This window comes from Bufo gargarizans, chromosome 4 (assembly GCF_014858855.1).
Source record: "Bufo gargarizans isolate SCDJY-AF-19 chromosome 4, ASM1485885v1, whole genome shotgun sequence".
Classification (NCBI taxonomy): Eukaryota; Metazoa; Chordata; class Amphibia; order Anura; family Bufonidae; genus Bufo; species Bufo gargarizans.
This window is the reverse complement of record NC_058083.1, coordinates 424,585,586-424,598,191: the sequence shown is the minus strand read 5'-3', so window position 1 is coordinate 424,598,191 and position 12,606 is coordinate 424,585,586. Positions and strand designations below refer to the sequence as shown.

At 41.1% G+C, this 12,606-nt stretch overlaps 1 protein-coding gene across 2 annotated transcripts in view; it reads right to left on the bottom strand.

Annotated features, from left to right (window-relative positions):
- RNASET2 (ribonuclease T2) overlaps positions 1-12,606 on the bottom strand; it is a 167,812-nt gene that overhangs the window by 48,573 nt on the left and 106,633 nt on the right. For both annotated transcript variants that reach the window (XM_044290262.1, XM_044290263.1), the window contains exon 7: positions 4,334-4,447. In XM_044290262.1, the coding sequence (XP_044146197.1) occupies positions 4,334-4,447 (114 nt within the window). The remainder of the gene's footprint in view (positions 1-4,333; positions 4,448-12,606) is intronic.

The following is a 12,606-nucleotide window of genomic DNA, read 5'->3' as shown; positions in this document are numbered from 1 at the left end:
ACATCCAGGTGTCCCCTCAACTCTACTTCTTTCCAAATGGGTGGTCATAGATTTTATTCCCTGTTTGTGATCAATGATCGTGTATAGTGACTGTACATCTAAAGTGCCTAGAATCCAGTTGGGATCGTATTCCAATTTTTCTATTGTTTTGATGATCTGGGTCGTGTCTTATGTACAGGAAGTGTTCTTTGACTACAGGTTGGAGGAGTTTGTCTATGTATTGTGAAAGATTTGATGTTCAGCATCCGATGCCTGATATGATTGGGCGTCCTGGGGGGACGGGGGGGGGGGGGGGGGTGTTCTCTAAACTTTTATGGATTTTAGGTAGACAATAAAATGCCGGTAGTCTGTGTTGTGTGCTCAGTATGAATTTCGCTTCCTGGTCTGTTAGTATTTATTTCTCTATTCCTTCCTGGCAAAGGTGATTGGGGGTATGTTTATATTCTTCAGTGGGGTCTTTTGTTCAGTTTCTTATATGTGGTAATGTCCGATAGCTGGCTTCTACATTCTTGGTTGTATTTTTCAGTGTCTAAGATGACGATAGCTCCTCTCTTGTCTGCTGGTCGAATGGTCAAATTCTCTTGTGATTGCAGCTTTTTGATGGACTGGATTTCTTGCCTTGATAGATTGTTTTTTTATATTACAGTTTTTTATTCTTCTTAGCTACCTTCCGGAAATCCATGGAAGTAGATATATTTCCTGGCCGATTTCTACTTTTGGAAATTTGGGGGATTTTTGTTTTAGGTCTGTGTGTATATATTTCTCCTCTTTTTCTGAAACGCTGGTAATTGGGTTTTTCAGAAAGTATTTGTTGAGGCACAGTTTCCTAATAAACTTTTCTAATCCTATATACATGTCAAATTTGTTCGTTTTTCTGGTGGGTGCAAATTTTAGCCCTTTGTTTAGAAGGTTTGTTTGAGATTTGGTCAGTATGACAGTGCTGAGGTTTATTATTGTGTTTTCTTCGTTTAGTTCCTGTGGTGCTTCTTTCTTTTTTCTTTGTCCCCTCCGAACTTTTATCTTCCCGTTTCTTTGGTGTATTGTCTATGGTGTTGTGGTGGGGTTTCCTGTGTATGATTGGATTTTGGATATGAGTGGTAATTCCTTCCTTGTGGGGATTTGTGATGGTAGTAATATCTGCGTTCCCAGCTCCGTTTGTCATATCTGTTCCTCAGGTTGCAGTGGTGTGGATTTGGTGGGGGAGAGTGTTGCGTGCGGGTTGCGATTGTCGTGGTGCGGGTTGAGTCCGAGGTTTGTTGTGGGGTGGGGTTTTGTGTAGTGTTGTTGTATGTTGGTTCTGTTGTTGTGTCTTCCTCATAGTTATAGTGATTGCTCTCTTTATTTGTTTCACGTTTGTTGTTTTTACATTTTTTTTGTCCATAATTTCATTTTCTAGTTTGTCTAGGCAGTTACACAATCTGACCTGCCAGATATTGAATTCTTTGACATCATTCCCATTCTTTATTAAAGTTGGTGTTACAGTGGATATGTTACAGTGGATATAAAAAGTCTACACACCCCTGTTAAAATGTCAGGTTTCTGAGCTAAAAAAAAAAAAAAATCATTAGATTCTGCTAGAAAGCTGAACATGAAGAGGAACTTCATCTTTCAGAATGACAGTGACCCAAAGCATCCATAAAAATAAAAAAAAAGGAATGGCTTCACCAGAAGAAGATTAAAGTTTTGGAATGGCCCAGCCAGAGCCCAGACCTGAATCCGATTGAAAATCTGTGGGGTAATCTGAAGAGGGCTGTGCACAGGAGATGCCCTCGCAATCTGACAGATTTGGAGTGTTTTTGCAAAGAAGAGTGGGCAAATCTTGCCAAGTCAAAATGTGCCATGCTGATAGACTCATACCCAAAAAGACTGAGTGCTGTAATAAAATCAAAAGGTGCTTCAACAAAGTATTAGTTTAACCCTGGGTTCAGACTTGAGCGTTCCGAAAGGAGCGCTCTGTATGCGCGCTTGTACGGGCGTTTACAAGCGCGCATACAGAGACAGCCGTGCACACGTTGTCGCGCGTTCCCGAATATCTATGTGCGGGAACGCGCGACAAACGCCCAAAAAAAAGCTCAAGCACTTGTTTGAGCGTCGGGCGTTTTACAGCGCGATCGTACGCGCTGTAAAACGCCCAGGTGATAACCATTCCCATAGGGAATCATTGGTTCTTGCCTGTTGTGCGTTTTACAGCGCGTAGGAACGCGCTGTAAAACGCTCAGGTCTGAACCCAGGGTAAGGGTGTGCACACTTATGCAACCATATTATTTTATTTTTATCTTTTTTCTTCCCTCTACCTAAAAGAGTTCAGTTAGTTTTTTCAATTGAGTTGTACAGTTTATAGGTCACATTTAAGGTGGAAAAAGTTCTGAAATGATTTATCTTTGTCTCATTTTTTTTTTTTACCTTACAGAAACCTGACATTTCAACAGGGGTGTGTAGACTTTTTCTATCCACGGTATATCCTGTGCTGGAATTTTGGTTAAATGTAATCCCTTTGGGAGTTTGCCGCTCTCTACATATTGTTTTAGGAAGCGTATCTCCCACCTTTGTTTTAGCTGTCTATGTAGGAGTGTTTCTAGGTCCCTAAATATTTCTGTCATAGTCCTGTCTTTGATGTTGTTAGCGGTGGTAGTGTCGAAAATAAATATATCTACTTTCAGCCATTTACTTTCAATGTGGTTCCAGATATCCATGATTAAATAGACGGGGAGCAATCTACAGTCTATAATATGGTTGCATATGGTTGGACTTTCATTCTTTAAGCCCCAGGAAGGCAGATCTGGAATATTGTACCACCAAAAAAAAAAAAAAAAAAAAAAAAAAACTTTCTTCCCATGTTCTCTTTTTCTGTTTACTTTTAACTTTACTATTTTTAAGGGCAATAAACTAAATTTTAATACACCCACCCGTTCTGCTCTTTACTCGACTCCAGATATATAGTGTGCCAGTCTGTTTATCACACCTACCTTTAAATAACTTTGCCACTGGCTGGGTGAGCCAGTTAGACTTAGAGCACCTTTCATGATATTAGATGGGTAAGCATCTGCATAACCCAGTGTCTTTAACTTGATTTTATTCATGTTTTTAGTTGGTTACAATCATGATGTTTGTGGTGCAGACTAGTCTTCTTGATAGGCGATTGAAAACTGTGTAAAAGATGATAAATTCACTGCACCCATCACCATGCCTCTTTTTGGGAAAGTGTCCAGTGCAGCATAGAATCTGTTTTGCGAGTGTAACAGCCTGCCGGAGTTTATTATATCAGACATAGCTGGATCCCCATTGACTTTAATGGAACCTGACAGGGGTCTAAAATGCCGGGTTTTAGCCAGACAAGAAGTCCTGCATGCAGCCAAAAGCCAGCATTTCTGTCAGAAACCTGCCGGATCACTGCTGGATCCCATTATACTCAACAGGGATCAAAGAGTTTGTGACATTATCCAGCTATGCTGGATATGGCATGCAACCTGCCAGATCTCACAATTCAAATGTGCACCTAGTCTGGCAAACTTGGCATGCAGCTTAAATACAAAAATAAAAATCAGTTTTGGCTTATAGAGGACCTTTCATGGGATTATGGGTGACAAACCGGTATGCTTACCAGATAGGACGGCCCCTACAGATGGCGGCACTTTATTTTTGTAAAATACCCCTCCGTTCTGGTGCTGTGTCCCCCACTGTTGAGGGTGCCTCATATGTTAATTTAGCGTATCAGTACAGGGAGGAGGAGATGGCAAGGTAAAAAAACAGCTCATCTTCTCCCTGGCTGTAATTCTCTCTACTGCGATTGGACCGCCCTAAGAGGAACCAAAAACAGCGGAGGACACAGCACCGAAACGGAAGAGTATTTTAGATTTTTTTTTTTTTTTTAATACCGATACTTAAAGGGGTTGTCTCACTTAAGCAAGTGACATTTATCATGTACAGAAAGTTAATACAAACCACTTACTAATCTACTGTCATTACCCATATTGCTTCCTTTGCTGGCTGGATCCATTTTTCCGTCACATTATACACTGCTCGTTTCCATGGTTACAACCACCCTGTAATCCATCAGTGTTGGTCGTGCTTGCACACTATATGAAAAAATGCGGGCCTCTCTGGTGAGCGGGACCATGGGCACATAGGCTGGTGCTTTTTTCTATAGTGTGCAAGCACTGTTGTAACCATGGAAACGAGCAGTGTATAATATGATAAAAACAAGAATCCAGCCAGAAAAGGAGGCAATATTAACAATACATTAGTAAGTGGTTTGTCTCTATATAATAAATGCTATTCTGAAGTGACAACACCCCTTTAAGAAAATATGCACTATTGGAAGGTTAAAATTTACCTGTTAAGCTCCACTCTCGCATACAGCTCAAGGCCCTTGCTAAAGTATTTGTGCTGGGAGCTCAGAGATGATAAAGATGCTGCACAGGTACCATGCTTTTTCCATTCATGTTTCCTATAAAGAAGATTGAAAATAAAAAATAAAATAAAATTCTTGTACACTGTATGTTAGAAAAAGGGAAAAAAAAAATTGTGACCTCATGGTAAAAGGGAAACATTTTTAATAAATTAAAATACACCACTGAGCAATTGAAAAAACCCACTAATAAATAAATAATAAAAGAGAAATAGATATAAAAGATACATAAAGATACCAATATGTGTCACATAATTGTGATAATCAAGAAAAATATCAAAAACACATGAATATTATGAGTCTAAACAAAAATAAATAAATAAAATAATAATGTGAAAAAAAAACCTTCAAACTATTTATGTAATGATTGGTTGGTGGTTTGTCCCCGATTATATTAATGTGTTTTGGTAATTCTTCTTGATATCACAATTATTTCATAATATGACACTTATAAAAGATACATAAAAGATACTAATATATCTATTTCTCTTCTATTAGGATTTATTATTTTTTCAACACAATATGGTTCATACTATAACCTTTGCTATAAATTGGCAATAGTATAGGTATTTGCCTGAGAAAGTAGGCAGACCACCTCCGAAACCTGCCGCGCTTTGCTTGTCCGTTTTTTATTGTTTTAATTGTATTTAATGGTTTATGTGCAATAAATTACAGTTTTAGTGTCCAGCACCCCAGAAGACCATTTTTCTGTTTTTGTTTTAACATAAAGTTAATGCAGCCTCCTATTTTCTGTCCTTTTGAAGAATAGGATCTAGAAGGAGAAAATAAATTAGTGCTAAGCGACGCACTGGAAAGCCATCCAGTTGAATCTTGTTTTACAGTTGGGGACATTTACTAAAGCAAATTATGGAACACGCCACATGTGCACCATAATTTTAGACTTTTTAAGCTTCTCAACACTTTTCTGAAATGAGAAGAGCAGGGCTTCACACAAGCAATTTTTACTATAACCTGCGTCATAAACTAGCGTAAGTTATAGACGAAGGCACACAGCAGGCCAGAGATGCGCCTAGTTTATTAAGTGGCAACTGCCTCTTAATAAATGAGGCGAAGCTCACCCCAGTGCAGGGAGATCAAGACTAGCATATGAATAGAAGCCATATGAAAGGCAGCATGGATTCCTATTCAAAACAATGAGAAGTGGATTTTGTATGGATTTCACCATGGCCTGTGGCTAAAAAACCAGTTGTCGCTGCAGTTTTTTGTGCACAAAGCCAGGAGCAGAGAAAAACTAAATTTATAACGGAAAGGCTGATACTTCTCTTTTATATCCACTACAGTCTTTCTGTTAAAAAACAGTATCAAAAACTGCATGTTATAGTAAATACTTGACTATAAAAAAAATCTAATAATAATAATAATGATTGCATGTTTCAGCTGAAAATTTTTGAAGATGTAAAATTGTTGCAATTTAAAGGGGTTATTCAATAATTGATTTAAAACTGAAAATCAGACATCATATAGTATATAACAATCTCTTTCTATCAAAGATACAACCTCATGTGAATACACAAAACTTTCAATTTATTGGTAAAATTGCTCTACTATATTTATTTCAAGCAGGCAGCTCAGGAGAGTGTTCTTTATTAGTGGGCATGTCCTTTCTTCTGCAGCTCTTGCCCTGTAACTGTCACAGCATCTAACTGATCGCACAGGGCAAGGGCTTTTTTTTATTTACAATACTACACTGCTGGGCAGAAGCTTCCACCCAGCAGTGTCTTCGGTGACGTCAACGACTCTGATGGGCGGAAGCCTCCGCCTGACTGCCCTAAGTAAAACCTGGTATGTCACCGGATCTCCTGAAAATGCCTTTGTCCTGCGCTGAGAGCATCGGAGAATATAGTGCTCGGACGCTCTTGTCAGGGGGGCTGCCTGGTTAAAAATATGGGTATGTCCGGGTTCAGCTCTAAACCTGGACAATCCCTTTAATTGAATAGCTTAGTGGCTATACTACATTTTTTTGCTATGGTCAGTATTGGTATGTTTTATATACTGTACATGGATTGTTTGTATAACCCCCTTTGGGTCTGATTATAATGTCTTCCTGACACTCGGTACATGTACAGCACTGCAGAGAGTGAGTACCCGATACACGCCTTATACGTATGGCACACTATTAGGGCAGGCACAAGAGCTGTACGTGCCCGATCAGCAGCAGAGGCATTGGTGAAAACTCTATTGCCAGTGGATTAATATCTTATATGCCGAGGTCAATGCTGACCGCTGCATCTAAGGGGCTTACAGAGGGAGGAAGCTCCCTCTCTCAACTCATTGTTTTGCTATGGAGGCCTATGAACGGCCTTCGAACAATAAAAACAATTTTCAAGTTTCAATAGAAAAAAACAAAAAAAAAAACGCCTTGACTGCAAGAAAAAAGGGGGTCAGTTAACGCCTTGACTGCAAGAAAAAGGAGTACGCTGCCGTGGCTAGAAACACTAAATAAAAAACACAATGCAACAGCACTCTGCAAACACAAATGAAGTACAATAATGCCATAGTTATAGAAAATATTCTGGTGCTAATACTAAGCTTATTTTTGTAAATTGGAGATTCTTGGCAAATACATTTTCTTTCTGCGTGCACCTGCGCAATGAGATGTGCTGACTGACCCCCTTTTTCTTGCAGTTGTACTGAGCTGGAGGAGTGGCTGACTCCAGTTAGTCTTGCACCCCTGACTAGTCTATATAGCTATATATAAAAAAATAGATAGATGGTTATAGAGATAGATAGATAGATAGCTAAATAGATAAAACTGAGCTAATAGATACATTTTTAGATAGATAAATATATTGATAGGTAGATAAATAGAATAGATAGATACATACATAATATATATATATATATATATATATATATATATATATATATACATACACACACATACAGATAAATAGATAGATAACAGACAGATAGTTATATAAATATACTAGCAGAAGGACCCGGCTTCGTACAGGTATATTTCATTTATTAAATTTTATGTTGCCGTGTGTCATAAAAAGATATCGACAGTTTCCCCATGACCGTTACCTCTACAGTACCCGCCCCTTTAACATTGACCTCTACAGTGCCTGCCCCTTTAACAATGACCTTCACAGTGCCCACCCATTTAACAGAGACCTCTACAATGCCCACCCCTTTAAAATTGACTTTCACAGTGACCGCCCCTTTAACAGTGACTTTCACTGTGACTGCCCCGTTAACTGTGACCGCCCCTTTAACTGACTTTCACTGTGACCGCCCCAAGAAATATGGCTGGGTTGTTATGAAAACCTAGAGTAAAACGGTGTTTATGGCAGTTGGGCTTTGAAGAGAAAGAGAAGCAGGCTTGTATTTTTTGGGAATATCTCAGTCTGGACACCTGATGTACCTGTGTGCCAAATTTGGTGAAGATCGGTCCAGTCGTTTGGTCGTGCATAAAGAACATCTAGACATCTAGACATCTAGACAGACAGACAGACAGACAGACAGACAGACAGACACTCATATATATATATATATATATATATATATGATTAGAACATGTCTTGACATGTCTGTGAACAACTGTTCATATAGATATGTTGAATTTCTCTGATAGATGCTGCTATGAAATAGGACAAAATGGGAAGACAGAGTCAACACCTGGGAAAGTTGGATGCCTCAATTAGCTATTGTCAATATTTATAACTGCTGCGTATCTGCGTTAGATGCGGCGATTCAATATTTTTAAATAAATCACGCTACAGTTTTTTAAAAAATTAAATTTTTTATATAGTTTTATACTTATATCTGTATATTTTTGAAAGATAGGTAGATGATAGATAAATAGATAGATGGATAATAGATAACAGATATTATTTTAATAATTAGGCTAGTATAAGATTTATATTTTGTATATTTATATATTTTTGTACAAAATGTATTTGCCAAGAATCTCCAATTTACTAAATAAGCGTAGCATTAACACCAGAATATTTTCTATAACTATGGCATTTTGTGTTTGCAGAGTGCTGTTGCATTGTGTTTTTTAATTTTGTGTTTCTAGCCATGGTGGGGTACACCTGCATATTGGGATGTGCTGACTGACCCCCTTTTTCTTGCAGTCATTCATATGGCCATCTGAATGAGCCCTTACAAACCTAGTACTCAGGAAATGGCTGTACTGGTACCACAGAGGCTATTCAAAAGCATCATGGTATCCTTAAACTAATCCATCAAAATTTGCGCAGCAAATGAACCGTGCAGTTTGACCAAACAGCAGTTTATGTCCTCATTTATGGCTTTTCAGTACCCAGTAGAACCCGCCTAAAAATTTAAAGAGTGTGTCTTAGATGGCACCAGCTGTGCACAGCTTATTGGGCCCTCTGAAATCCCATATCTGTGGAAAATATGCATTTCCTGCAAAACATCTATGGTGTAAAGTGCTCAATCAACCCCTTGATAAATAACGTGAAGGGTGTAGTCTCCAAAATAGGGCCACTTAAAGGGAGTTTCCAATGTATGGGTACCACAACGTCTCAGCAAAAGTGATGAAGTGCCCAAAAACCATTCCAGCAAAATCAGTGCTCCAAAAGCCAAATGATGCTCCTTCCCTGCTAAGTGCCCATTCAGCATCTTATGGCCAAGTTTATGGTATTTCCATAGCCAAAAGAGCCCACACCGAATGATCACTTCAAATAGTGTGGAGCGAGTCTCAAATGGCACCAGCTGGGCACAACATATTAGGCACTAAAATGCCATATCTTGGAAAACTTGCAATTTTCACTTTGCACCATCCACTGCAAATTAATTTCTGCAAAATACCTGTAGCATCAAAATGTTGACCTTACTGTAGAGGCAGAGCTTTCAAAATGGGAGTCACTTTTCCGCATCTTGTGCTCTACAGTTGTCAGCACAAGATGCGTAATCAGCACATTAGGCCTCAAATTCACATGCTGCTCTTTTACTCCTTAGTAGTGTTGAGTGAACCTGAACTGCAAAGTTCGGGGACCTGGACCCAAACCCTGCAGCAAAAGTTCGGGTTCGGTGTTCGGGCATTTAATAAAGCTTGTTGAAAGGCTGCAGGGCAGCCAATCAACAAGCTTTTAAGCTGTGGGCACTTAGAAGCCATAACAGCCATGCCTAGTAATAGCATGGCTGTGATTGGCCGGTGTATCATATGACCCAGCCTCTATACAAGCTGGATCACAAGTAGCACCGCCCATCAGCTCTGAGTAGTGCAGGGACAGGAAGCAGACAGCTGAAAGGGTAAATTACTCTTACGGGTAATTGGATTTTCCAATAGCCTCCACAACGGCATTCACAGGAGGGTGTCCCCGCCTCCAGGACAGGAAACAACGAGGAAGCACAGGATTTAAGGAGCCTCCTCCCCTTACCTTACCAGTCAATAAGAGAGGACACAGAAGTGATGCATAACAAATTATATATTATAGTAAACAAATTACATCATTCGTCTACATTTAAAGCTTGGGAGGGAACCCAATGCCGTTTGGAGGCTATTGGAAAATCCAATTACCGGTAAGAGTAATTTACCCTTTTCCCCGGCGCCTCCACAACGGCATTCACAGGAGGATTAACATAGTAATCAATATTAGGGGGGGGGGGCACAATAGAAAGGACAAGTCCTGATCCCTTACTACATCTAGCTTATAGTGCCGAAAAAAAGTCATAGGGTTGGCCCATGTGGCGGCCTTGCAGATCTGTTCCAGAGGGACTGCTTTCGTTTCTGCCCAGGATGAGGCTACTGCCCTTGTAGAATGAGCCTTTAGTACCTCTGGTGGCTGACAGTTCTTGGTAACATAGGCAGAGGATATTATGTTCCTAATCCACCTAGCTATGGTTGACTTGCTAGCCGCTTGCCCCTTATTAGGGCCCTGAAATAGCAAAAAGAGGTGGTCCGATTTTCTAAGCGGTTTAGTGGCTTGAAGGTAAGAAAGGACTGATCTCCTGACGTCCAGATTATGGAGAGTACCCTCCGAATCATTAGAAGGAGACTGGAAAAACGAAGGTAGGGAGACTTCCTGCTCACGATGAAATCTGCATACCACCTTTGGGAGAAAGGCCGGACAGTGCCTGAGGATTATACGATCATCCAGAATTGTAAGATAGGGAGGCTTGCAAGAGAATGCTTGAATTTCCCCTACTCTTCTGGCAGAGGTTATGGCAACTAAAAAAAACGTCTTCATGGTGAGGAGCCTTAGAGGGATATCATCAATTGGCTCAAACGGAGGAGTAGTGAGAGCAAAAAGAACCAGGCCCAAATCCCAGGGAGGAATCACCGGACGAAGGAGGATCGAAGTTCTTCCTGCCCCACTCAAAAAACGTTTGATCAGAGGGGAATCTGCTAGTTTTACGTCCAGAAAGGCGCTGAGCGCGGAAATCTGAACCTTTAGAGTTGATTGGCGGAGGCCTTTTTCTAGCCCCGCTTGCAGGAACTGGTGGACCTGAGGAACATCAGGGAAATCTACACTTCCCAAGAAGGACAAAAAGGCATTCCAGGTTCTCAGGTAGATCCGGGAAGTTACGGGTTTCCGGCTTTTGAGCATCGTGGAGATAACTGCGTCCGACAGGCCCTTCCGTTTTAGCAGGAGGCGTTCAGATTCCAGGCCGTCAAACTGAGTTGATTTACACTGGGGTGATTTATTGGTCCCTGGTGGAGTAGGTCCGGGATTGATGGCAGTGTCCAATAAACACCGGCTGACAGTCTGAGCAGGAGTGGAAACCAAGCCCTTCTTGGCCAGAAGGGGGCCACCATAATTACATGGACCCCTTCTTCCTGAGCCTTTACCAGGACTCTTGAAATGAGGCTGAATGGAGGGAAGGCATAAAGGAGCTGTTTTGGCCACGGCCTGGAGAGGGCGTCTAGCCATACCGGATGATCCATTTGCGAGAGGGAACAGAACTTTCTGACCTGCTTGTTGCTTTTGGTGGCGAACAGATCTAACACTGGGGTCCCCCACATTTGGCAGATCTGGCTGAAGACGTGGTGATTTAAGGACCATTCGGCCTCCCTTAAGAGGTGTCGACTGAGATAATCGGCCACCACATTTTTTTCCCCCTTGATATGTACCGCCGAAAGGGACAGAAGGCTTCTTTCTGCCCAACAAAAAATGCCTTTTGATACCTCCGCCAGTGAGCGACTTCTGGTTCCCCCTTGTTTGTTTACGTACGCCACGACTGTAGTGTTGTCTGTTAATATTTTTACGTGTCTTGGAGAGGGAACTTTGTAAAGGGAAAGGAGAACTCTGTGGACAGCTGACAGCTCTTTCAAATTTGAGGAGGCGTCCTGCATGTCTTTTCCCCAGGATCCTTGAACTACCGCTCCTGAAGAATGACCTCCCCACCCCGAGTTGCTGGCGTCTGTTGTAATGACCATGACATCTCTTGGGCGCCAGTGAACTCCTACGCTCAGGTTTCCTTTTACTCTCCACCAAGTTAGTGACTGTTTTACCTGTCTGGGAATGTGAACCTTTCTGTCTAGAGATGAGTTCTTTCCGTCCCATGAAGATAGGAGAAAGGCCTGAAGGACTCGTGTGACTCTGGGCCCACCTTACTGACGGGATTGCGGCTGTTAGCAGTCCCAGCACCGCCATGATGTCTCTTATCGAGGACCGATCTTTGCTGGAAAAAAGAGACACTGTCTGGATTAAGTGAGACTGTTTGTCTTGAGGAAGAAAAGACATTAGACGCCTTGAGTCCAACAGCACCCCTAAAAACACTTTTTCCTGACTGGGGATAAGGTCTGATTTTTTGGGATTTATTATCCATCCTAGAGTTGTAAGACCTGGATTTGCTTGAGGCGTGAATGTAGAAGTTGGCGCGACTCCGCAAACACCAGAAAGTCGTCCAGGTATGGGACGATCTTTACCCCCTGAAGGTGAAGAAACTTCATGACATCTGACATTATTTTTGAAAAAACTCTGGGGGCAGAGGATAGGCCGAAAGGAAGGGCTGTGAACTGAAAATGGGAAAATCTTCCTTGATAATAAATTGCGATCCTCAGAAAACACTGGTGCCTGTGGTATATTGGGACGTGGTAGTAAGCGTCCTGAAGGTCGACGGTAGCCATAAAGCAGTCCTGCGGAAGGATCTGAGTGGTAGATTTTATGGTCTCCATTTTGAATCTTTTGTAAACGATGGACCTGTTTAAGGACTTCAAATTTATTATTAGGCGAAAGGAGCGGTTTGTTTTTTTTATC